The sequence below is a fragment of the Akebia trifoliata genome, chromosome 4 (assembly GCF_017979445.1).
Source record: "Akebia trifoliata isolate Shusen 1 chromosome 4, ASM1797944v1, whole genome shotgun sequence".
Lineage (NCBI taxonomy): Eukaryota > Viridiplantae > Streptophyta > Magnoliopsida > Ranunculales > Lardizabalaceae > Akebia > Akebia trifoliata.
In genome coordinates, this window is record NC_141378.1 from 449,955 (window position 1) to 477,654 (window position 27,700).

Below are 27,700 nucleotides of genomic sequence, written 5' to 3' on the forward strand. Positions count from 1 at the left end.
TGATTTGATTTTGTTTCATAATCTTGTGTGAAATAAAAACACTACAAAATGTGCGGTGCAAGAAATTGGGAATTGGCTGATAACTTTTGGAGGTGAAGGGAAGACAACACGTGTGAAACTAAAAGGTTTTAGTTGTGAAACCTCTGTGTTGGTTTCAAAGCTGTCATTGGTTTTTTTCTTTCTTACGCCTTAACCAACAAAAAAGTGAAGGTTAGTCAACTCTTCTCCAACACCATCCATCAATCTAGAGCAATAAAAAACTAACCGACATGAAAAACATCTGATCTTAATCTATAGAGGGGAAATATATTTTCTAATACATAATCTTGTGTGAAATAAAAATAAATCCAAAAACTATTTCATATTCTTGATTTTTTGGGATTCAACCTAATCCACCGACCTGAAGTGGTTCAAACTCATTGAGCCAAGTTATGGTAGGAGATACTGTAGATGCAAGAATTCGCTCTACACTTTTCCTCTCTTTCAGATCGGGTGGATCTGCAAATTAGTCAACTCCGACGATCAAGTTATACAAGTTGATCAATTGTAATTTAGTTTTGAGAGAAGAAGAATTCGAACCTCTTTTACCTATAATTCTCTTCCTTTTATAAGCATTAAACTTGATCGTTTTCTATGTCATTTTTTGAAATGACCTAAGGCAGTTAGCTCACTCCCTGACATGTCAGCTACAGGGATTGTTGCAACTGCCTTGTCACTTCTGGAATAATCAGAGTTGATCTGACATGATGTGAGTTGTTAGAGCTGTCCATCAATGGCACATCTGTCATATCCGTCTTTCCAACCTATATTGTCATTGTCTGGACTACTTAATTAGTCGGTGGCACAGGTCTGAGTTGGACATCCGTGCATCCGACAAGTTTAATTAACTAAGCCAAAGTTGCAGCTTATCCAAGCTTAAAATCATTAATTTCGGACTTCACTCAAGCCATGTGTCCATGCTTAAGAATTTCCCCCACAGATACCAAGTTCAAACCATCCTAGGGTGTCTCCCTAAGACATTACCTTAATATAGTCGGATACATTGTCCCCGACCTGAAGTGGCTCCAACTCATTGAGCCATAGTCATGGTAGGAGATACCAAGTTCAAACCATCCTAGGGTGTCTCCCTAAGACACTACCTTAATATAGTCGGATACATTGCCAGTACCCAATCCCAAGATGACACATGACATCATCTTAGGCCATCCCTCTACAGTAGATGTGTTGAATCTAATTGATAATTAATTATTGGGAGATGCATTGTACACAAATAACCAAATTAGGAGTCACATGATTAGTTTCAAGTTAAATTAATAACAATCTTTGAGGATTGTCGAGTGAATTCTAATAGGGATATTAGGATATTTTGGTGTTTGGGAGTGCTGCGCAAGAAATAAAAAAGAAATTGGAAATGTAATTTCTTAAGTTATTGAATGGTTCTCATGTCAACTAATGAAAATGTTAATATGTTTCTTGTTTAATGTGCTCTTTTCTTTCTTCCAATTTCATTGTAATTAAGGGTTTATATGGGATTTTGACTATCACAAGAATGATTATAAATGTTATTATTTATAAAGTAAAGCAAAGTGTAGGTCCCACTCCAACAATAGTTATGAGGATAAACGTCACATCCAACTATAATTTTGGAGTAGGGTCCACACTATATATTCCATTTCTTTTAATTCTTCATCAATTTTATTGTCTTTTATTATTTCTCATCTTTTCATTTTTAATAATATCCCTCTAATTTTATTTTTTTTATTTTAGATTTTAAATTTTATTATTTTATTATTGTACTTCTTTTAATTTTATTGTCTTTTTTCTACTCCTTTTCAATAATGACGCTTCAATTTTACCATCTTTCTCCTTTTGACCTATTTTATTACATTTTATCTTCTTTAAAGTGAAGTTAACAAAAATGATTTAAAGACCATTACTCATGAGATTCAGAAATAATCTCTTGATTTTATTTTATAAATTGATGAAAAATATTGGAATGACACAAGGTATTTAGTGCGATTCTCACAAATCGGACATGACATAACTATTAGATATATTTTCTCATGATACGAATAAAAATCATTTACGATTATATAAACATGTCCACGTCAGAATTGTGAGAACCACAGTATCCACGTCACCAATAGTGAACCCTTGGCCGAAGATAGTCGCGTGTGGCGTTTGGCTGTCTTTTTCAAACTTTATGTAAGGGCATCTTTTACCCCAAAACAAATTGGATCAGAAAGTCGGTAGCCGTTCTAGTTGTGATTCATTGCGGTAGTATATGCAGCCTAATCTTGACTTTGATCTTTTGACAGTCAACAAAAATCGCATGGACTTGTTTATTAAGAAGCGACGTCTCACTGCTAACATTCAAACATTGAAGAATTGAATCTCAAGCTGAGTTGACTCGTTTTACAAGCTGATTTAACCGATTTAATTCGGACTGATTTCTTCCTATTCTTTATGAATTTTTACACCAATCCCAAAATTACAAATTCAAAAATAAAACAAAAAATAAAAATCTTTAAAAAATAATGTAAAGCTGACTTATCAAACAGGAGGACGAGCGCTTGAAGACGGCTCGCCATCGTCAGGTTTGGCTCCTATACAATCAAACGGCGACTTAACGGAACCTTCCGTTTTCTTTGGGGACCTAACAGAAGATGTACGCCACAAAAATGGCGGAGCCATGGAGAACATCCAACGGTCTGACTTCGCCGCCCCGTCCAACCTCTCGAACTGATAGTTCTTCCCTCGACTGCTCCCTTCACCGCCGTTCCGGTAACCACGGCGAGAACTCCAACGGGAAACTGATCCTTGTCCAGTCGGTAAAGTGACACAACTCGTCGTGCGGTTCAACTTACTTTCAACAATCTTCTTCCTCACCTCTTCCGGCAACTTTAAAGTAAATCTCTCACAGTTTTCTCCCGGTTGAACCAGCGAATGCCCCGTCGAGTGCGAACGAGGGAATCTTCCGAAGATTCTTGGTCTCGTAGATCTTGATCTCACCGGACGATTCTGGATTGGAATCTGAGTAGGGTTTATAACATCAGGTACTTGTGAATCTTTGTTCTGATCTTCGATCACACGGACCGAAACTTGATGTTGCAGATCGTTGACCTCCGATGAAACAATCTCATTTTGCGATCTGATGTCAGAATCCGGGGGTTGTGCGATGGCGATGATACTGGTTTCTTCGCCGGGAACCGGTATGAGATTTGCACGACAGACGGGACAGGTTGTGTGAGAAGACAACCAAGCATCGATACACTCAGGATGGAAGACATGATCACATTTGGGTAACAGTCGAAGTGTTTCGTCGTCTTCAAACTCGTTTAAGCACACAGCGCATTCTAGCGTTCCCTTCCCTATCTTGAGCCCTTTAACAACTGAGTAGATAAAGGTAGGAAAAGTCTCGATCACGGCTGGATCGAGGCCGCGCACGGCCCTACGCGACCGTCCGCGACCGAATGTTTGGCGTACGCTTCCGTCTGATTGAGTTTGAGAGCACTGACGGATGTAGATCGAGAAGAAACCCATGAAGATGAAGGCGCCTATAAGCACGGCTATAGTGACACCCATTGAAGGTTTAAAGCTCGAATTGTTTCCGAACGGGTTCTGTGTCGACGTATCATTGAAGTATTGTGCAGCAGCGTAATTAGGGTTTGCTGGCAATAGGAGGAGAGAGCAGACGAAGGTGATGATTTCATTTGTTGTTGGTGCAGGGTAACCGTACACGTGGAGGATGGGACGGCTGTAATGATTGTTGTTCTTCGCCTTCTTCATTAGCTACAAAATTGCAGATCATACCTTTAGTTGCTTCTGAGAATTTTTCATGTACGAAAGGACTGTAAAGCAGAAGCAAAATATAAGAGAGGCGTGTGAAGATTGCTTATGACTTTATGGGGTTTATGATACAAGCATTTAGTCATCATTTCTTGCCTAACACGAGATGTGAATTCTTATTATTAGCGGTTTTTACATTGTAAGATAAATAAAGTTGCTATTGCTGCGATGTACTGGATAATTTTATTAAATCTTCTAGATTCTGCTCTTCTGTGGACACGGTCGTGCGTCCTTTCGTGACAGATTAATCATTAAATACTGGAAAATGCTGAAATGACACAAATCATTTACTGCGATTCTTACAAGTCTGACGTGGGATGTACATATAACTATAGATGTGTTTACTCGCGATACGAGTAAAAACCATCTACTGTTATGTATGCATGTCCACGTTAGAATTGTGAGAATCACAGTAAATCCTTTGTGTCACTCCAGCACGTCTCATAAATACTACAGCATTAAAAGCCACGTGTCACGTTCCTCACATTCAATCCTTGTAATTGACCAATCAATTTTTTTGGGGTCCAGAAGGTACATCCCTAATCATTTTGATGGATTATTTCCATCCGTTTGATTTAAACATTTCCAAATATTATTAGGACAAATAATAGGCGGCTAAAACTACACCACGTGGCACTTTAATGCTCATGTCAAGACTTCAGAGTATCGTTAAAAAGCATGCGTTCACACGGAACTTTCTATAAAAATCGTTCTTGGAAAAATATTTGAAATTCCCATACTAATTTCCTTTCTCTTGTAACCTTCATTATAACCGAACAGAAACGATCCATATAAATTGATATATGTATTCACGAACCCAACCCTATATATATCTACAACGTGTTTTATCTTTTGTAACTAATTTTTTTGAATTTGGTTGATTTTTTACGAGGATAATCTCTATGATAAGAAATTCATTCTCGCCAAAAATTAGTTTAATCCAAAAATTTTAACCTCATAAAAAATAATTTATAAAAAATGAACAATCCATGATTCTTCAACTCATAAATACGATGTTAAAAATTTCATATTGAACTGATTTTAGGAGATCATCCTTACTAAAAATCAGTTCAATTCGAAATTTTTAACTTACATAAAACAAAACACGTTGTAGATATATGAGTAGATATGTGTGTACACGGATCCTGATCCATATATATATATATATATATGAGGGCGGTTCAAGGGCCATATGAGAAAACATATGAAAAAACTTTCGTTTTTCAAAATAAGAGTTAGAGATTTTGGATTGAGCTGATTTTTTGCAAGGATGGTCACTATGATGAAAAGATCATCCTCATAAAAAATCAGCTCAATCAGAAACTTCTAAATCCATCAAAAGTGATTTACAAATTAGTGATAAAAATTGGTAAAAAATCGACGGTCCACATTCTAAATCACTTTTAATGGGGTTAGAAGTTTCAGATTGGACTGATTTTTTTTTTTTTGATGATCTTCCCATCATAGAGATCATCCTTACAAAAAATCAGCTCAATCTAAAATTTCTAACCCATATTTTAAAATTTTATTAAAAACAAAAGTTTTTACATATGTTTTCTCATATGGCCCTTGAACCTGACCCTATATATATATATATATATGGTGCCACACATTTTTTGTAAATTACTTTTGATGGGGTTACAAGTTTTGGAATAGGCTGATTTTTTGTGAGGATGATCTCTATGGTGAAGAGATCATCCTCACCAAAAATCAGCTCATTTTGAAACTTCTAACCCAAGTTTATAAGTTAAAGAATCGTGGACCATCCAATTTTTGTAAATCATTTTTGATGGGTTAGAAATTTTGGAATAGGCTGATTTTTGGTGAGGATGATCTCATCATAGAGATCATCCTCACAAAAAATTAGCTAATTACAAAGCTTTTAACCCATATTTAAAAAAATGCGTGGCACCATAATGGGGCTACTGAATTGTTCCCATATATATATAAGAGCGGATCAAGGGACATATGTAAAAATAATAGTTATTCAAAATATGGGTTAGAGATTTTGGATTGAACTATTTTTTGTGAGGATGGTCTCCACGATGAAAAGATCATCCATATAAAAAATCAGTTCAATCTAAAATTTGTAAGTCCATCAAAAGTGATTTATAAATTATTAATAAAAAAATTGACGATCCACATTCTAAATTACTTTTGATGGAGTTAGAAGTTTCAGATTTGACTAATTGTTTTTTTAGGATGATCTTCTCATCATAGAGATCATCCTCACAAAAAATCAGATCAATCTAAAATCTCTAATTTATATTTTAAATTTATTATTATTTTTACATATGTCCCATGATCCATCCTCATATACATATATGTATATATGGAAAACGAGAAGACACGGATAAGTATTCCGCTACGTCCTTGCCTACGTAATTGGGGAGAGATAATTAGATCTAAGCGTGTGTACGAGGCGTTCTTATCCAACAACCAAGTAGTGGACCCATGATGTTCCACGTGTCAATCTCTCATTGAACGGTTCAAACTTTGGACAACGTAGTAAAAATGGCACTGGATGTTGATGGGAGGCCGCAATCAGTGTAGACTTGTAGATGGCTTAGAAATACGCCATGAAGCAACCAAACTATTGTTTATGTCACGAATCATAGTCAATCTTTTGACCTTTTAAGGCATCCACCGGCTACTACCTACTTTTATCATGAAGTTTTTCCTTTATATTTTATTTTGGGCAAATTATACCTTACCCCCTGTGCTTTGGCATAATTCCATGATGACTAACATTTTGACAATTCTACTTACCTCACCTTTCACCTATGTTGTTAAAGTTCATTGCTATTTCACAAATAAAATGATTTATTTTTACATGGATAATTTTTATTTATGAAAGAGAATAATATTTTAAAAAGAGTAAAATGATCTCCATGAAAAGTAAAAATCTTTTTTTAACTGTTTGGATATGGCAAGTAGAATGAGGGTAAGTGAACCATTAGATAATTATAGGGGAGGTAAGTGTAATTATCAAACATCTGTCAACATGAAATTATGTCAATTCAATGGGGTCAAAGTATAATTTTCCTTTTTTTTTTTTTTCTTGCAAATACTCCTCAAAATAATATCATCTTTGAGTTTATTTTTTATTATTTCCTCTAGAATTAGTCATATGGAATAAGTTTATAGAGCTACTATTGACACCCCAACTTTTACTTATTACACCCTAATTTCTTAGACAATTTATCACACCTTAATTAAATATTAAAATACACCATTCAAACATTACTAAAGTTTGATTCAAGTTATTATTTCAACATCACATTGCATTATAACACATTCAAACAACTTCAACAATTGTTTACAATTAGAATTAGACTCATATAAAATTCTAAATCAATTAAGTAAAATTGTAAGAGAGAGAGAGAGTTTCTACTCATATTACTTATTCTAAACCATTGATTTATTTTTTAATTGGGTGTAATAAGTAAGAGTTGGGGTGCCAATAGTAGCTTTCTAAGTTTATGATAATATTTTATGATTAAGGTAAGCTTGCAAAACATCATGCAGATATATTTGTTTATGAGTCATGATAATCTGACTACCTCACGTGGTATACTCAATTGACTCTCTTGAAATGACAAGGTCGGGAATCGTAGATTTGTACGCCTCGGAATACATGATTCCCTCAGGATACACATTTTTATGGAGAAGTGCAGTTTTTTGTATCCTGAGGTGTACAATCTAGGATTTTCGATCTTGTCACGCCAGGAGAGTCGATTGAGTGTGCCACGTGAGGTAGTAAGATTATCATGATTCTTTATTTATATAATTTTTTTATGATATTCCTATAAATTAAATGTTTCAGTACAAAAAATGCGTACATTAAATATATATAACTGTGTTCAGTAGCCAACGTTAGAGACCCAAAATAGAGCCAATGCATTTGTCATATCTGGCTAATTTTTTAAAAATTGGACTGTTTTAGTTATTTATTTATTTATTTATGGGGATGACCTCTATGCCAAGAAGATCATCCTCACGAAAAAAATCAGTTCAATTCAAAACTTTTAAACCATATAAGACAAATTTTAATTCCCTAATGTTAACTGTCGAGCGTTGTCAATACATATATAACTCTTAAAACTAAAAAGAAAATAACACATAATATTAATTAGGTAACAATAACTTGAGGACATCGAAAGCCGAACCTCTATAGCACACAATTCCTATCGCAACCCTATAACACACTTTAAACGGTTGGAAGAGTGCCACATCAAAGATAAAATTATATCGCACACTTAAAATCTGAGGGATATCAGTAGCTGTTCATTTTGAAAGACATGGATCTGAATTAAAAAATTTGTTTTTTTTTTTTAATAAATTAGAACCAAATCATAATTTCAAGAGGTTGAGATATTAATTTAAAAAAATATATATCTCTCAACCATTTAAACCATATAAGACAAATTTTAATTCCCTAATGTTAACTGTCGAGCGTTGTCAATACATATATAACTCTTAAAACTAAAAAGAAAATAACACATAATATTAATTAGGTAACAATAACTTGAGGACATCGAAAGCCGAACCTCTATAGCACACAATTCCTATCGCAACCCTATAACACACTTTAAACGGTTGGAAGAGTGCCACATCAAAGATAAAATTATATCGCACACTTAAAATCTGAGGGATATCAGTAGCTGTTCATTTTGAAAGACATGGATCTGAATTAAAAAACTTGTTTTTTTTTTTTAATAAATTAGAACCAAATCATAATTTCAAGAGGTTGAGATATTAATTTAAAAAAATATATATCTCTCAACCATTTAAAGTGTGCCACAAGGTTGTTACATGAATCATGTGCTATAGAGGATTTGCTTCCTAGGACATGTAAATTGCACATCGATTCATCTGAATCATGATCAATGACTTTTAAGAGTTTGATTTTTATCATAATGAAAAAATGGTTGAATCTAAATGGTCTAATCTTGTGGTGAAATTAAATTTCATAGCCAATATTTGGGTGATCAAGCAATATGATTTTTTATATTAGAGGAATGCATGTACCATGCACCTTTTACTTTAATAATTGCATTATTTTTATTTTTTTTATTTTTTATTTTTTTTTGAAGATTATGTAGTAATTCCTTGGGTACACTTCCCTCGATTTTTGAGTCAGGAACACTTGTCTTTTCCAATTTTTTTATATTATCAGTAGACCTTTTTCAAGTACTTGACGTCTAATAATATATCATTATCTTCAAGGATCTAAATAGATCAATCCCTTCTAATTAATTCAATTCTAGGATGAGGTTAATTATGAAAAATCATATTCCAAGATACATTTTTATTTCAAATGATCTTATTTAACCAAGATCTTGGATTACGCATAATCTTGAGGTGACACATGACATCTTATAACTAAAAGTAAATTTTTTATTGTGCAATTACTACGTCACCATTTATAAATCATTCTAATCATAAAGCTCTAGATAAAATCAAATGGAGGAATATAAGGCCCATTTAGCATAGCCCAAATCATTCTGATAAAGCGTTGAGATTGGTGATGATGATGATGAGGACAACAACAATGCTTTTAATTGTAAAAAACAAAGAGCAAAGGGCAATAGAATAAGATTTATTCATATTAAATAAAGAACTTTCCTAAACTAAAGGGATTTAAACAAATCACTAAAGTATGAGAAAAATATATAATTAAATTTAGTGATCAGTATTCTTAAAATAGGATATGTTTTAAACACATGCGTCATGGTTCCTTACATCTTGGGGTTGTAAATATCAAAGTTTCACCCATTGTAGTATTTTTTTTTTTCTTACCAATTGTTGATGCTAATACAATGTGAAGAAAACAATCCAAATTTAACTGACCAAGGGGTTGAATTGGTGTCAAATTTGTTTCAAGATGGGCCGAAGTCATCAAATTAATGAAGAATGAGAGAAATTCAATGGCCCTAAGCTATCGAATTTGGGGAACATCAAGAACTTTGACAGTTCTACACTGTCAAAATTCAGTTTCTAGAATGTGAGGGCCTTAGCCCATTGAATTTTTCTGTGAAATCTTCCATTTTTCACATGGTGTAAGTGGTAGTAAAAAAGATTTATACATGTTTCTCATGATATTTTGCATGGATTAAATATATCATGATCAATTCCTCACGTAAAAAAAAAAAAGGGCAATTATTTCACCTTGAAATCCAATAGTGAGGTTTTGAGTAAGTTTTCAAAGAATCTTCTTCTACAGGAAGAAGTGCTTCATTGATATAATAATTTGTCCATTACATTGATTATTTTTCTAGTGATCAATATAATTTTCGAGTGATTGATCAGAATCTGGGTATCCATTATGAAAAGCCTCAGACGTTGGTTGAGGTCAATTTCTTTAGGTTTTGAAAACTGACTCACAGTATTTTGATGAATCCAACAACAAATCTTCTTTAAGAGATGGTTAAAAAAAAGGAGACATTTTAAGATGCATTTGTCTGAAATATCAAACAACTCTCCAAACCATAGCATACTTCTTCAACAATAATTAAAAACCTAAAAATTACTGATATCATTTCTAGTAATTATAAGTATTTTGTTGGAAAATTTTTGGTCAAGAGGTTATACGCACAACCATAGATGATGCATGCTGGTGGACTAAGTTTCAATTTTCAGGGAAGAACACTCTTAATAGTAAAAGTGATTTATCGAAACCTCTAACTCTATCAAAAGTGATTTACAAATTAACGATCCACAATTCTTCAATTTGTAAATTACTTTTGATGGGGTCAAAAGTTTTAGAATGAGTTAATTTTTTGTGAGGATGATCTCTATGGTGAGGAGATCATCCTCACAAAAAAATAAAAAAAAAGCAACTATAGATTTTTTTTCATTTGCTGTTGAAACTGACCTATATATATATATATATATATATATATATATATATATATATGGACAGAGGGACCAAATAGAGCATGGACTAAGGTTCAAATTTGAGCCATGTGGACTACCATATTGGTCCAAGTGACACTTTATCCCTCTTAATTGAGTTTGAAAAAAAATATTTTTTTGGATTAGATATTGAGTTTGAAAATGGATAGGTATTGAACTCTCAAATGTAAAATATATATCCAATGTAAAAAAAGATCTATTTTTCTATTTTGTTTTAAGAACGTTTATAAAATTTCATGCTCTACATACAAGTGGCACATGATGGTGGTTTTGGATGTGATGTTGTCATGTGGTCCATAGAGATAGATGGTCCTTTGGTCCATATATATATATATATATATATATATATATATATATATATATATAGGGAGGGTCCCGTTCGGCACCCTAAGTTTTACCACACACTTTAACAAACGCGTTTTGTCCTACATGGGTTAGAAGTTTCGGAATGAGCTGATTTTTTGTGAGGATGATCTCTATGGTGAGGAGATCATCCTCACCAAAAATTAGCTCATTCCAAAACTTCTAACCCATGTAGGACAAAAAACATTTGTTAAAGTGTGTGGTAAAACTTAGGGTGCTAAACATTTCCCATATAGGGAAATGTTCAGCACCAAACATTTTGGCAAAACATGGGTTAGAAGTTTCGGAATGAGCTGATTTTTTGTGAGGATGATCTCTATGGTGAGGAGATCATCCTCACCAAAAATCAGCCCATTCCAAAACTTCTAACCCATGTAGGACAAAAAACATTTGTTAAAGTGTGTGGTAAAACTTAGGGTGCTAAACATTTCCCATATAGGGAAATGTTCAGCACCAAACATTTTGGCAAAACATGGGTTAGAAGTTTTGGAATGGGCTGATTTTTGGCGAGGATGATCTTTACGGTGAGGAGATCATCATCACCAAAAATCAGCCCATTCTAAAACTTCTAACCCCATCAAAAATTATTTACAAAAAATGAACGGTCCACGATTTTTCAACTTGTAAACATGGGGCTAGAAGTTTTGGAATGGGCTGATTTTTGGTGAGGATTATCTCCTCACTGTAGAGATCATCCTCACCAAAAATCAACCCATTTCAAAATTGAGGAGATCATCCTCACAAAAAATCAGCCCATTCCAAAACTTTTAACCCATGTAGGACAAAAATGGTTGGCTAAAATGTTGGCCAAAATGTTTGGTGCTGAACGGGACCCATATATATATAATGACTTATCGTGGGTATCCCTACCCTTCGGGTGAGACTAATCTCATGGTCACGCATCGCCCCTTGAAAGTCCTATGTGTCATTTGTTGAGTCGAGGGTCAACCAGACCTGGAGGGTGGCCCCAAGGAATTCTTTGCTTTGTGAGGTTTCAAATTCTTCAGCCACCCTTTGTGAGGAGAGCTTATCTAGGCTCAACTTGTCACTAGGCCCCTGACGTTCAACAACTAACGTTTGTCTTATATGGGTTAAAAGTTTTGGAATTGGCTAATTTTTTTGTAAGGATGATTTCTATAGTGAAGTGATCTCATCATAGGAAATCAGCCCATTTCGAAAATTCTAATTCCATCAAAAGTAATTTACAAGTTGAAGAATTATGAATCATTGATTTTTACCGTTATTTGTAATCCAATTTTAATAGGATTAAAAGTTTCAAAAAATCAGCTCATTTTGAAATTTTTAACCCATATGGGACAAAGCATTAGCTGCCAAACGGGACCCTATATATATTATCATAGAATTATAATATCTTATTTCAATTAAGGATAACTTTATATGATATTATTTTAATAAAATTGAGTTAAAAAAAAGAAAAAATAGGAATCATGATTATCTGACTATCAAACGTGACAAACTCAATCGACTATCCTGATGTGACAAGTTCAAGAATCGTAGATCTATGCTCCTCGAGATACACAGCTGCATTTTCTCATAAAAATATGTATCTCGTGGGAACCATGTATCCCAAGGAGCTCAGATATGCAATTCCTAATTTAGTAGATATATCACTTCTGTTATTATCCCCCAAAAGTTACTTAATTTACACAACATTAATGCCCAAGTATTTTTTGTACATGGGGGTACCGGGAATTGTCTCAAAGTTGCACTAAATTCATCCAAGAGTATGGTGTGGTGTGTCAACTAAAGATGCACTCAAATATTAATTTTGCTTAATTTATAACAAATTTCAAACGATTTGGGGAGTGGAAACAAGCCAAGCTATTCAATAGTGATTCAGAGTCTTGTCTTCTCCATCGATTTTGATTTCTTCTCCCAACCAAACCAAGGCCCCATGTGGGTGAGGCGCAGAATCACTCTTTTAAATATGTATAAGTGGTTTTCCTCTGCCGCGGTTTCCAAAGGATCCTCACTTCACTGCACTGCAGTGCAGCAGATCTTTGGTGAGGACTCCTGCCTATCATTGCATGACACGTGTATAATTAAAATAACTTTTTTTTTTTTTTCTAATCTCAAATTACGTCCCATGCACGGCGTTGAGGCATACGGCCAACATAGGAGCAAAAGGACAAATGTTGGAAGTCCAGTCTGATTCATCAAATCAAAATTTTGTCTCTTTTTACAATTAATTAATGTGAGGGAACAATGATATTCTGTATATGGATGTACATAAAAAGAAGAATGTTGGCCGCTTATTGAGAATTTGAGTAAAGAGATAGAAATTTGTGAGTCTTGGTCAACCAGTGACCCAAAATTTGTTCAGTATAGAATGGTGATTCAATTGCTGCCATTAATATATGGAAGGTGCCAACTTAGCTGAGATGGTGAAGACTTGTAGTCCAAAGATTTTATGATGGAAGTAATAATAATTAACAATAACAAAATACTTACTAATGAGATGGTCTAAAGTCAAAATATTATCAAAAACTAGCTCAAATGAAAAAAACGCCTTAGATGATACTCGAACGCCCCAAATAACTGAAGCAGACAAATATCATCTGCATAAAAAATGACTTTATCGAAGACGGACTGTTCATATTTTTCATCAAAATCATGTATATATCCTCAATCAAAAGGTTAAAAAGACGGTCGGCCAATTAATATGTCTAAATTTAAAAAGAATAAAATTCAGATCAGTGTTTTGATGAGATTATTAATTTTAAGATTGACTTAATAAATATCTTGATAATAGTATTCATTTGATAAATTATGTCTTAGTTGATTTTGGTATAATTTTTATGTCTAAGCACATAATTATACCAAAAATCAGTATGATCAGACAAATTCATTCAAGTCTTAATAAAATGTAAGTTTTCATTTTTAACAATAATCTCAATAAGATATAAAATAAAAAAATCTGAATTCGGGAAAAAATTTCATGTATATAAAAATCTTGTTTTGAGGGGATTTATTTTCTCACAATTTTTGTTTTTTTAAAAACCATTTCTATTCAATAATATTGATCACTTGAAAATATTTCAAATGCTAAACTAATAATTTTCGCAAAACAATATAAAAAAGGACAAGCAATTTTTAATTGTAGGCTTCTATTGTAATATGTGACTAATATTGAGTGGAACACGTATATAGAGAAAGCGGATTGAAGTCGGAGCGGAACGACAACATTTACTTTTTGAGATGTAATTTACTATTTTATTGTCAGGGACGATTAATAGGTTGGGGATGCGGGGACAACGCTCACGATATACGATACAAGGGTATTATTAGAATTTTTAAATATTTATTGTACGGTCAAGATTTACTATAAATTCATATGATATAATCATAATTTGACATATAGTGAAAATTCAGCCTTTGTTTCTGTGGATGTAGTTATGCCGTCGAATCACGTTAAATTTATGTGTTCATATTTCTTTCTTATTTATTTTTTTTTTCTTTCGTACTATTTATCATAATTGCCGCACGTAGCACAACAACTTCAAATTAGATTGATTATCTTTCGAGTTTCGACGACATAGATTTGTAGTCATTAGAAGACATCATGGAAAGGGGTTTAATAAAGACAACCTTTTAACTTGATTTGATTAGTAGCTTTTAAGGTTTAAAAGAGACTTAAGAGGGTTCAATTCATTGTAGCTTAACTCTTATGTTTCTCAAAAACTTGATAAGTAGGCACTCTACTCGTCAAAATCTAGATTTATTCTATTCGGTGAGATCTCCCGAAGAGTGAAAGAGAGAGGTTCAACGCATCTAATCGTTATAAGCATATTTCAAGACAGAGACATTGCATAATTGTTGAAACACACCATCTATTCCTTAACCCAGCCAAAACGCTACCCATGTGGTGCGCCTACCAATAGAGAATGTCTAGCCCATTAGATATGGACCAAACTAAGCAACGTCACGCGCTACGTATGTTTTACATGATTATGCATACAATGTTATAACAAAAAAATAATTAAAATATATAATACATCACTATTTTTAATTAAGATGGAGATTAAATTCTTATTATGATGAAAAGTAACATTAAACAATTTTGAAAGATGTATGAATTTTTATTTTTTTACAAAGTCCAAAAATCAATCCAAACCCTCCAAGGTTGGGTTTGGGCTTAAATAACCTAACTTCGATGAGGGTTTAGGATTGGTATAAGGTGCAATCCACCCGTTTAGGATTGCATTAGTGCTCATCCAAACCCAACAAGAGCCCACTAATTGATACATAGGTTCTACTAAACCAAAAATGTGGAGGGTCTATATCATCATATTTAACGTCATCAATAATTAGATATGTGTTCATGACCAGCATCTCATTACCTCAATTGAAAAAAATCTTCTTTCGTGGCATGTTTGACAAGTGTTCTTTGGTCTTCTTTGATTACTCAAGCTAATAAAGAGTGGGTGTCTGTAATTTTATTCCAATGTCCAAGTAAATTATCAAATCAACCTGATTTAGACTTTGATCAGAGAAAACATTTTGAACTGAAGCAAACGTTGAAAATGAGGCCAATTCCGTCATTTGCATTGTCTCTCATTAAAGACCAATATCGAAGGATGTGTCATCAGTAGGGCTGCAACTCAAATGGGTTAGACCAGGTTGGACATCAACCCACACTTGACAAACACCAATCTATGCCCACAATGAACCCGACCTATGACATGAAATGCTCAACCCAAGTTGGGTTGGCTCATTCCTCATTAATATATGTTAGATAATTTAGAAATGATAATGACATATATACAGATAAGTAATATGTACAAAATTATAAGATTTACAATTTTTTTGTCCTAAAAATATATTTCAAAGTTGATATACATGAACTTATAAGCAAATGTTAAGAAAATTATGATGATAATTCACTAAAGTTTGAAATGTGAATTTTGAATGAAAACCATATATATTAAGTTCGAGTTGAGACAAATTGGGCTTCTCAATGTCTATATCGGAACCCCACCCGATTTGATTTGATCAAAATTTGTTCAACCCGTACTCGGACCTGACTTGAACCCATCAGGTTCGGTTTTGGCCTGCCCAAGTTGCAGCCCTAGTCATCAGTGGTTCTTCAAATACACATCCCAAAATAAATGGTGTGGTTATAAAAACTTCAAATGATGTGAGTTTATAATAGGAGTTACATGTAGCTTACTTATACTAGACAGAGTCCAAAGACTAATCTGAGTCACAAAAGTCGGCCATGTTGAATCAACTCGAGGACTGAAGAAAAAACACACGAGATTTTGATTCGTAAACTCGAAATTAATTTAACAGAGTTGGGATAAAGGTTCTTAGGAAAATCCTTAGGGGACTTTATTTTTCACTATGATTCTCAGTGCATTGATGTGCCATAGATGTCTTTCATCCAGATATTAGTAACAAGCATCTATGGTTATGTGGCCACCTCCACATTAGAAATGTGAGAATCACAGTAAAACCCTGTGTCACCCCAGCATTACTCATGTTCTTAAGATATGCAAATAATCTTTCCCGTTTGATTTTGTATTTAGACAGTCTAGATCGTGTGTTTTTACATGATTCATTTTTCTCAAATATAATTCCCACAATGTTTTTTTAACCTAAAAAAAATAAATAAAATACTCACATATTTGATTTTTTGTCTTTTAAAAACAAAAAAAGCAACAAAGCTCTACTTTGCATTGCATCTCCCTCGATTTTTTTTTTTTTTTCCGTTAATTAAAATGAAATTCATCATTGCCATGGGGTCTCCTACCAAATTTGTCATTTATTTGTTGTTACCAATTTCACACGCAACTAATAAAAGACAATTGTATCAACTTTCAGGGATCATTTTGGAGGAAAATTTAAATTGTGGTCAGTTGCATAGTAAGATAAAAAAAACATGTGAGCAATCTTTACAAAGGACATTCTTTTGTCCCTAAAAGAATGGAATGATATGACATTAACATGTCCCATGCATAGTAATTTTTTGCTGACATTGCCACAACCGTTTGATATGTGGCGTACAAGTCAATATCAATAGAGAGAAAATTTCTCTCTGATTCCCACACGTCCTCTGTCCTGAGATTTTAAGCTTAAGATTTCGAATCTTAAAAGAGGGACCCACATGATTACCACATCAACAATCTAACATCACAAGTCTTTTAGATTTCATGAAAAAAAAATTCGAATGCTTTTTTTTTACTTAACTTCATCCAAGGTGTTAAAAATGCACATTTACTGAGCACCTAAATTTAAAATTAAAATTTAACATTTAATAATAACTTATTTATTATTTTTTATTTGTATTTTTTAAATTCATAAATTTCGTCCTTTACAATCCTGTGACATCGAATCATGTTTTTGAATGATGTAAGGCAATGCAATAAGGGAAATTCAATTTTTTCATTGAGGGTAGGAGAGAGAAATTTTATTCTTTTTAGCCGCATGTCAAACAGCTGTGACGCTATGAGAAAAAAAAAACACTCATCCCATGCATGAAGTCTTGGACGTTAGTTTTCTGACATGAAACCAAAGCAAGTTTCATTTGGATTATATATGGACTAACATATGGCCCAAATGACACTTCAACTTGTTAGGATTGATAATTTATTCTACCTTTAGGAAGAAATAAAAAAAACATGAAAATACATGTTTTACTTGATTAAAGACTTTGAAAAAGGATGATTACTGAACTCCAAAATTAGAAATGCATTAATCAACCCGATCATGTTTTTGGAAAATAATTCATGTAAAAAAGATGTGATCCCAATGATGCATGTGTTTTTTGTAAAGGTTATTCCAATTTTTTCATGAGAAAATAACTTTCTCTTATAAAATTCTTTTGTTTGCTTGGAAGAAAAATAATTGGCTAGGCAAGAGAAATTAGTGCTAAGTAATTAGTAGATGAAACCGTGAAAGCAGGTTATAAAGTCAAAAATTTTAATATTAAAATGAATAATTTGAATAGAAATTAATTTATATGTACATGTCCCAGTTCTTTAAGCCATGACTTAAGTGGGGATCCCATTCACACGAGGCGGAGATTTGTCTTCATTTTGTCTTAAGCGATGAGTTGTGATTAGGACGTCAACTTTAATTTGATAGATTGAAGAGACAAAGGACATGTTCACACTTCCATTATTGACAATGGGGCCCATTTATGGATTCCTGATGGAATTCAGGATTGCGGGTATACATTTTCAAGAAAAAAAAATTCTTAAAATTTTTTTCTTGAGAAAATAGATTTGTTAGAAAACATTTGTCCATATTTGAATGCAATTGGAGAAATATCACCAATAGAGTTAGTTTCTTGGAAATTGTGTAGGGGAATATTTTCCAAACAAAATATGAGAAAATCATTTTTTCAAGAGATACACTCATCAATTTTTCTTTGTACAATCATACCGAATCTTCTCGATGATATTGTTGGAAAGATGACAAAATCCAAGGACCATGCATGGGACCATTGATTTTGTTTCATTCATTTTACGGCTCTTATCGACCTTTTGAGTTCCCTTTAAAACGCATAAATAAATTTTGGGTCTAGATTCATATAAACCATTTCTTATACTTTTGATAGTACCCTTTTTTTGAAGATAAATAAAAGTTAAATATATTTAGATTTTTTTTTTTTTTGAAAGATCAATATGACTAAGGCAAATTCAGACTAGCTACAATCGAAGAATCGGGACACCACAAGTCTCTTGATAAATAACAAAGACAAGGTTGTTAAAGAACAACTCACAATTTAATTCAGTACTACCTAAATTATTCTGATAGGAAGCAATCATGTCGACAGTCTTATTGACCTCTCTAAAGCATCTTGTTGTAATTAAATTCTTAAAAAAATTGTACTTCTCATTCAAATCTCTAAAACCACAACTTTTTATCAACTTACCTTCAACATCAAAGCCCTCTCCAAAAAAGACTTGAGTTGGTAGAAACTAATTGTGTTTTTATTTTTTATTTTTTCATTTAAATTTGTTTAATGCCACAAGTTTTACATCGACCATCACTAGTATATATAAGTGGTTTTCCTATATATGGATTGATTTGATAATTTATTTGTTAAAATACAATTAATATTACTGTAGACGTAAATGTACGACAAGCTGTCCACTGGTGTCTTGTGATTCCTCAAGATACAGCAATGCCCCCATGTGAGTGCCCCCATGTGAGTGATGAGGGGATGGGACAGCCAATACATCCCAAGTTGGCTCAAGAGAATAAGGACCGGTTGAGATACATGTTATCAAAGTTGTGGTGGCAATTGTGTGTGCCTCAAACGAAGACCCCTACAATGGGGCACTGCATGGATAAGGTGGATAAAAAAGTCTTGAAAATGCAAACAGGCATCCACATCATACACTTGACAGAAAGCAACTATTAGACTGGGCCATATTCTAATAAGACGAAGAAATAATGAAAGTCAAAGACAATAATAAGTTAAGAGAGTTCAATTTAAAATGAAGACATAAAACTTTAAAAATCATATCTATCATTTTGTCAAATTATCAATTGATTTAATCGACAAAATCATGTTGTCAGAACTGACTACATTACTAGGGGTTAGAGGACATGATTGATATTATTATGAGAAGTTAACAATTTGGATAATGATAGACAATCTATTCTCATATTTATCAAATCCAATTGAACCAATTTTGGATGGTTAAACACATTAAATTTTGAATCAACTCAAACTTGATGAAAATATTAAAATTTAAAATTGTCTTAAAGAACTAATTAAGTTGTTACGAATGTGTCAATGGGTTGGTTCTAGTTAAGTTCCTAAGAAAATTAGAACAATAACCATTTTTTATTTTTTATTCTAATTCTTGTCAATTTCAATTGAAAAGTAAGTGGAGTAGGAATCAAAATCGGAATCACCAAGAATTATGGGTATCCATCGGTTCCAATTATTAAGAATTGAATGAGAAAAAAAATGTTTCAAAATCATTATAATTTTTTTCTTCTAAAAATTAATATATTATCTACCAAGTATCAACTTAATTATAATTTGTTCCTCTAAAAATATGATTTAATGATTTTTTTCTTAAAAATTAAAATTCAACTTCTTTTTAAGTAATAAACTTTAAAAATTAAAGAAGGACCACTTAGCTAAGTGGTAAGACCTTGTGGAGATTGGTCCCAAGGTCTTAGGTTCAAATTCCTTCTTACGCTAATCATTAACTCCACCTAGTAAAAAAAATAAAATTAATTAATTTTAAAAAGAGATGACTTATTTTAAGTTTCAAATACTAATAGATGTCCATTGGTAAAAATCTAATGATTTTTGTTCTTATCAGTTCCATTATATATTAGATTTGACTCTAATCGATTCCATTAAAAAGAAAATTAAAACCTAGGTTTTCGATTTGGGTTGAATTCCGGGTAGATGGGTACCCATTAACACCCCTAGAATTATGATGAAAAGAAAGATTACTGACAAACAAAGAAACCAGAGAGTTGATCGAGGAGGAAAGATAAGGGAGACAAAGGATGTCTTTTCCATGGAGAAAGGTTAATGATATAACGTTATTATAATATATTAAGAACTGATGCAGAAGTTGGTGTTAAACACAAAAGATAACACAAATCTAGGGAAAAAAATAGTGTTGCTTTTGCTTACGGGGTTTTACTTTACATGGATTCCCTCTGGCACATGTCCGACATCCAAACGAAGCTGCGCATTCTGACTTGTTGCTGCCTCGCTCTCTCTCTCTTTCTCTCTCCCTTATTTGTTTTATTTTTTTTATTTATTTTTCTTTGTCAGACTTTTGAAATCTCTCTCTCATTATCGGGTTTTACGTCGAAAAGTCATTATTACCAAATGAAACGAAGAATGCAGATCCTCTGCCACGCTTTCGGACCTTTATTTTAAAATTTGTCGGATTGATTTGGAAATTGTGCCTAGTTTGATGCAATTCGATTCTACTTTGAGTTGACCCGGATCAATAACTCAATCGAGTCACCTAATTAAACTAATAGAAATAAAACTAAAAGCATCCACAACAGAAAATTCTGCACCTACCCTTGTTGGATTTATTCTCCAACAAGTCCATTAATCTTTCCTTTACAAGATGCCTCTAAGTATAAAAATTCCTTCTCCTCTCCTCATTAGACACGTGCCACTTTGAGTTTTATATAACTTAGAGATTTGAAGATAGAAGTTGGGAGATTCAATATTTTTTTTTTAAATGTTTTCTCTTGGGAGGGACCATGCATGGTTGGGTCAGAATATCTCCCAAGAAAACAAATTAACTCTAATTAAATGTGGTACTAATGACTCATAAAAAATAAAAAAAAAAACACACACACACGATCCTAATCATTTAAATATAAAATTGAGATGTGTGTTTTTGAGATATATATTTTAACGACATAAAATACATCTCCAATAAAGACAACTAGGGTGGGAAAATTTCTCAAGGTAGTTTATGGGATGTAGATAATCCTATTAATATTGTACTAAATACATTGAGTACAAAGATGTGTGCAAAGGTCGCAATCCAAAATTAGAAAGGTTGTTGGCCATTAGAATATGACATGTAGAGATAAGAGAGAATCCCTTGCTTTTAAGAGAAAAGATCGGAGACTAATTTTTTCTTAAATTGGCGAAGGATCTATAAATAAGACCTCAGATAAGGGAAAATGTACGCAATTTCCATTACTCACGATATTACTTTGCATAATTATTCACTAACTCTGGCATCAGAGAGTTTCCTTAACAGGGTTAGAGCATTCAAGATTGATACAAACTTGTTCAAGGGCCTTAGGAGGAACTAATAATCCCCACACACATGCAAATCTCAATCACTGAATTTCATGTTTACATAGTTAAGATCAATTTTTTTTCTCACAAGTCATTGTGATTGGTCTAATTTTTAGGTTTAAATTTTAGAGTTTATTCAATAGATATAAAATAAAACAGGAATTTACCAAATGATTATAAAGTTTTTAAAAATATATTGACAAGTACTTCTAAAAATATTTTCTCAAATCGGTAAACTTATCTATTAAGAACTACAATTTTTGAAAATGACATTTACTCATTGATCACAATTTTCTCTTACACATTAATGAAAATTGTCTTAAATGTTATATTCTCCAACCTTTGAAAATCCTTGACTTTTCTTCCTAGAAGTCATCTTCAAGCTCTACAACTTATATGATAAATTATTTTAACCTATTAAATCTTATCTTCAATTGACCGTTTTTAACCTTATCTTAATTGCCTAGCCTTGTCTTAATCCCTTGTAGAAAACCTTGATTTTTCTATTTGAAATTCTCTCATTGTATGCTTCAATTTACACCCCATTCTTCAACTTATAACAAAAAACTATTCATCTTCACCTTCCACCACCTATGATAATAATTTTAATATTCTATTAGACTTCATTTGCAATCCATCATTTTCAAGGGAGTGTCTAACTAAAAAATTAGGGTAAAAAACCAACTCATAATCTAGCAAATTTTTGGAAACCTCATCTTCAACATATATATAAGGACATTTAAATTATTTTTCACAATTTAGGGGCATGGAGATAATTTCAAATGAAGGCAATAAAAAATGTGTTGATTTAAAAAAAAAAAAAAAAAGACTACGCATCTTGAATCTAGTAGATAATTAATCAATTTCTCTTGTATGATTTGATATAATATCGAATAAAAAACAAATAAATAGTAGAAAAATGAAAGGATGAAGGGACATAATTCTTGTTAATTCTCTATATAAGGTAGAATTTATTGTATTATTATTGAATCTAACATCAGAACATAGTATTTATAAACTCTTAACATCATGAACAGATTTACAATTGGGGCATTTGTCCTCACAAGAATTTCAAAATCAAAGGATATATACGCTATTATGACAAAAAAACAATGATGGATAAAAAAAATATGTCACTATTGTCCCCATATTTTTTTCATTCTTATATGCCCCCACTAAAAAAAAAATTCACTCTTAGTTGCCCCCATACAAAAAAAATAAAAATAAAAATAAAATCATTCTCAGTTTTCTCCCGCGTGGACGAAATCAAGGCTCAGCCCCTGCCTAAATATGATATCATAACAAGTCAATTCAATGATTTGACATGACCATACATTACGACTCGCTGATTTCACTTATGAGTCCCTTATAAATTTCAACTCGACGAGTTTCGAGTTAAACAGTTCCACTGTCGAGTCTTTGGGTTTTAGTACCCAGCTTCAGACAGTCAATCAGTTCCACTGACTGGACACGTGGTGTGTGAGTTTCTGAAGGACAACTCACGGGAGTAGAGGTTCTGCTCTACTAAACAGAATCAGAAACAAATACAGAGCCCACCCTAGAAATTATCAACTAAAGCCCGTTTTTTAATTATATAATATTTGCAAAAAAAAAAAAAAAATTTTAAGGGGAAAAACTGAAGTGTTGGACACAAATACCGGGATGAATGTACACCCACCTTTCAGCCACTTCACCAACCTATTGATTAAAAATCTCACCAATCAACAATCAATCTGATTTGCAAAGGAGTAGAAACTGGGGCGTCTCTCTCTCTCTCTCTCTCACTCACACACACACACACACGCATACATTTGATCAGTCTCACGTGCAATTTTCTGTAGATTTGTGGTCGTGTTTATGTGAGCTTCGTGATAAGATAAGAGTTTCTCAATTTCCATTTGAAGGAAGGAAGAAATCTATTTTCCATTAGAGAGAGAGAGATGACATTAGAAGCAGCAATTTACCCAGAAGACTTGTTTAGCTATAGTTGCAAAGATTTGCACTCCATTGGAGAAATTTGGAGCCATGATTTTGGTTTAGTAGAAGAAGAAAACAAAGCTTCTACTCTCTATTCAAATTGTCACTTTTCTTCAATGGTGAAGGAACAATGCACCAATTCCTCATCGGAAAATTACACCGGAGGATTCCCGCCGACGGAAGCATCAACGACTACTTCCGGTAATCGCCGAAAGAGACAACGGACTAAAAGGTGCAAAAACAAAGAAGAAGTGGAGACTCAAAGAATGACCCACATTGCCGTCGAACGCAATCGCCGGAAACAAATGAATGACTACCTCTCCGTCCTTCGATCATTGATGCCAGCTTCTTACGTTCAAAGGGTCAGTCTCTATCTCTCTCAATCCAAAATCTCCTAATTATCTAATAAACATTAATATTTTTAACTCCAATTTTGGGAATTTTTTTTTATAACTGTAATCAGGGTGACCAAGCATCCATCATTGGGGGAGCAATTAATTACGTGAAAGAATTAGAACAGCTTCTCCAATCTTTGGAGGCTCAAAAGCGAATTAAACAACAATCCGACGGCGAATTCTCATCCCTTTTTGCCGAATTCTTCACACTCCCTCAGTACACAGAGACGAACCAATCTGTGGGCGATAACAGGTCGGGAATCGCAGACATTGAAGTGACAATGGTTGAGAATCACGCAAACCTTAAAGTACTCTCAAGGAGACGACCAAAGCAACTGTTGAAGATGTTAGCTGGGTTTCAAACCCTACGACTTACGATTCTCCATCTCAACGTTACAACCGTTGATCAGATGGTCCTCTATTCCTTCAGTGTTAAGGTTAGATTTTACTCTAATTATTTATTTTTTCCTCGAAGGAGGAGGAATGTCAATCCGGGATTTCACAAAATCTCCCAGGCCATGTGTATCGAGGGCATTTCAAATTTACAAAATTACCCTCTTTAAGTTTCGTGTGATTGCTTGAAGAGGATTCCTAAATTCCGTATTGACTTTTCTGTGAGAAAAAAAGATATTTGTGCTCTCTTCCCTTCCCAATCCTTGAGTCTTGTGGTGAAAATTATAGTGATAAAGCCAGGTATCAGTTTTGATGTGGCAAAGAACATTAAATGTCTCAACTCTTAACATTGCGTGACAAAAAAAAATATCTTATAAGGGTTTTTTTGTTTCCTTCCTTTTATTTGCTAGAAAAATCTATTTCCCAAGTTTATTTTGCCTTTATCAGAGAATTATGTGCTGCAAAAATGGGATTTGCTCGTATCAAATTGGGGGTTGAAACAAATTTTCTCACGTTGATTGGGTTCTAGTTTCGATCAATTTTCAATAATTCGATTTTCGCTTATAATAGAGGATAAAGTTCCTGATCTTATTAAAAAAAAAAAAATGGGTCATTTATATACAAGGCAACAAGAATAAGCAACATAGTTTTCTTGTTTATTTTTGGACAGGTTGAGGAAGAGTGCCAGCTTACAACAGTGGACGGAATCGCCAATGCTGTTTATGAGATTCTAGGTAGAATTTTAGAGGAGGCCTCATTGAGTTCAGAACCCTGAGTTTCCATGTAATAATTGCTCCTATCTTTCTCCCCTCATATCTGGTTAAGAAGCTCTGTTTCTTTTGGATTTTATTGAAACTCTGTACTTTAAATGTTTTAATGCAACCCCTATATTTATATTTATATTTTTTTATGTGTGAATGTGAACTGATCTTAAGTCTCAGCAGTTCATGAATCTAGCTCATTTACCCCACTTGACCAACTTCAGTCCATGAATCTAGCTCATTTACTCCACTTGACCAACTTCTAGACGGGAAACAGCCCCAAGTTTATGCAAATCCAATTATAAAAATTCTTTGATACAAGTACTTTTTTTATTTATTGATCGATTAGATGATGGGATTCATGCTGCTGACCCAATTCCCATAGAATGAGTTAGTGGATACAAGTAGTAAAATCGATCATAGATGGATTTCCCTTTTATTTGAAGTATTGAATACACCCATAATTTCGAGTTTCATGATAATGTTTCCAAGAGACATGTCTGAGTCAGGCCATCCCAAATTCCCAATATGATCTAATGGGATGAACACTTATGATTCAAAATCTATAAAATTAGAAACTGATCAAATCATACATCACAATACACATCGCCTTTTAATTCTTTAAGAGATGTATCTAAAAGATTCTTGATATATATAACTAGGAACGTCATGGATGAAATTGTGCATGCTCAGTTGCTAGACAACTATTTGCTAAGGCACCCCCATGGGGGAGCAGATCCTCTGTAACGCGATTCTCCTGCTGCCCTCTGTAGTGTGTATCAACATTTGAGGGTGTGCCATGTCATCAAGATGATTGCATCCAATTGTTTAAATATAGGAGTTTGGTGACCGTCCATTTTCAATGACTTGATTAAGGCAAAAAAGAAAAAAAAAAGATTTTTTTAGATAATTGCATGTGCATGTATAAACTATAAATATTAAAATTTAAAACGCTTCTTGCTCTATATTAAAGAACCAGGTTTGCCTCCTTGCATGAGCCTTGGAACTAGATTAATTAACATTTTTTTTTTTTTTGAGTTTCCTCCTAGAATAATAAGTCATATTTTACATGGCTCCCTATACTTACAAGAATTAGAGTTGCTTGCTTATACCTTTCACCTTGATTTAATCTTGCATGAGCAGCTAAAATTTTATAAAAAAATGAGCCAAGTATATCAAGTATGCCTCATTATTCATGGTAAGGAAGTTAAAAAAGAAAAGAAAACGGTAGAAAGGTAAAAGCATTCATACTTTCTACAAAAATCTTGAGTACAATTATTTCAACTTTTATCATAAGATATGTTAAAAGCTTTTTGGGCTAAATGTTTTGTTTTTTATATCTACTTTTCACTGGCAATATTACTTTCAGAATCGATTTTCTATGTCCAGAGTGAAAATTCTCATTCCAAAAATATTTGGGCTCTGGATGAAAACCAAATAAGCTCTAAAAATATCAATCCTTATAATAATTCATGCACTGAATGCAAACTAAAAAAGGGAAAAAGAGGTCATGGTCATTGTCAAAAAAATGGCTATCATCTTATGTTCCTAATCATCCGACCAATATCTGACTTTTGGATTGATCAACAATTGTTCCAAGCAATCATACACTATAAAGATTAAGTGAACCTACCATTATTATCTTTAGTTTATCGTTTACTGGATCAAAGTAATATGAAAGTTTGTCGTGGTTTTAAAAGAACGAAAATGATATTAAAAATGACATAAATTGAGATGGTGTGAGCATTTTGTCTAAGAAACGACGGAGTGAGATAAGAAAACCTTACCAAGGGTTGGCAACCTGACCAAAATGGGAACAAAACTCGGCTTGGTTGGATCGATTTTGACACTTATACGTAAGGGTATGTAGACGTACATGATCTCCAGCATACATGTGTTATCTTGAGAGGAATTGCAAAAGTGGGCATGGGACTCAAGTGCAATGCGATCCTAGAGAGTCAGAAAGATATGAGGTTCATGCCACTTAAATAAAAGATCTGTCATCACAATCAGAATTTACAATAGAAATACAAGCCTTCATCCTAAACATTGGATCGGGGCTCTTTAAGAGAAATTCCATCAAGAGCACAGCCAAAAATACATAACTGAACATAATTATCAGAAGAGGATTAGTACAATCCCCAAAGATCATGGTAAGCATCACTAGCCCAAGTGTATTGGATGAAAACTAGTAGGAAAAGATGAAGGTGAGGATTAAATCTATAAATAAATGTACAAATTTAATTGTTTAGATCCATTTAATTCCA

At 33.2% G+C, this 27,700-nt stretch overlaps 1 protein-coding gene and 1 pseudogene across 1 annotated transcript; one reads left to right on the forward strand and one right to left on the reverse strand.

The window, feature by feature from the left end:
* Positions 1 to 2,355: 2,355 nt before the first annotated feature.
* On the reverse strand, positions 2,356 to 3,947 carry LOC147402693 (E3 ubiquitin-protein ligase ATL31 pseudogene; annotated as a pseudogene).
* Positions 3,948 to 23,574: 19,627 nt separating this feature from the next.
* LOC147402694 (transcription factor bHLH94-like) lies at positions 23,575 to 25,572 on the forward strand. The gene is made up of 3 exons (XM_086438024.1): positions 23,575 to 24,246; positions 24,348 to 24,716; positions 25,343 to 25,572. The coding sequence occupies exons 1-3, from the start codon at positions 23,848 to 23,850 to the stop codon at positions 25,445 to 25,447; spliced, it is 873 nt and encodes a 290-aa protein (XP_086294150.1). The 5' UTR covers positions 23,575 to 23,847; the 3' UTR covers positions 25,448 to 25,572.
* The last annotated feature ends 2,128 nt before the right edge of the window (positions 25,573 to 27,700 follow it).

What these genes read in the sequence shown, in the direction of transcription:
- LOC147402694 (XM_086438024.1), top strand. Translation starts at nt 23,848, where the DNA reads ATGACATTAGAAGCAGCAATTTACCCAGAAGACTTGTTTAGCTATAGT. An exon ending in CAGCTTCTTACGTTCAAAGG is followed by an intron (nt 24,247 to 24,347) that starts GTCAGTCTCTAT and finishes AACTGTAATCAG; the next exon opens with GGTGACCAAGCATCCATCAT. An exon ending in TCTATTCCTTCAGTGTTAAG is followed by an intron (nt 24,717 to 25,342) that starts GTTAGATTTTAC and finishes ATTTTTGGACAG; the next exon opens with GTTGAGGAAGAGTGCCAGCT.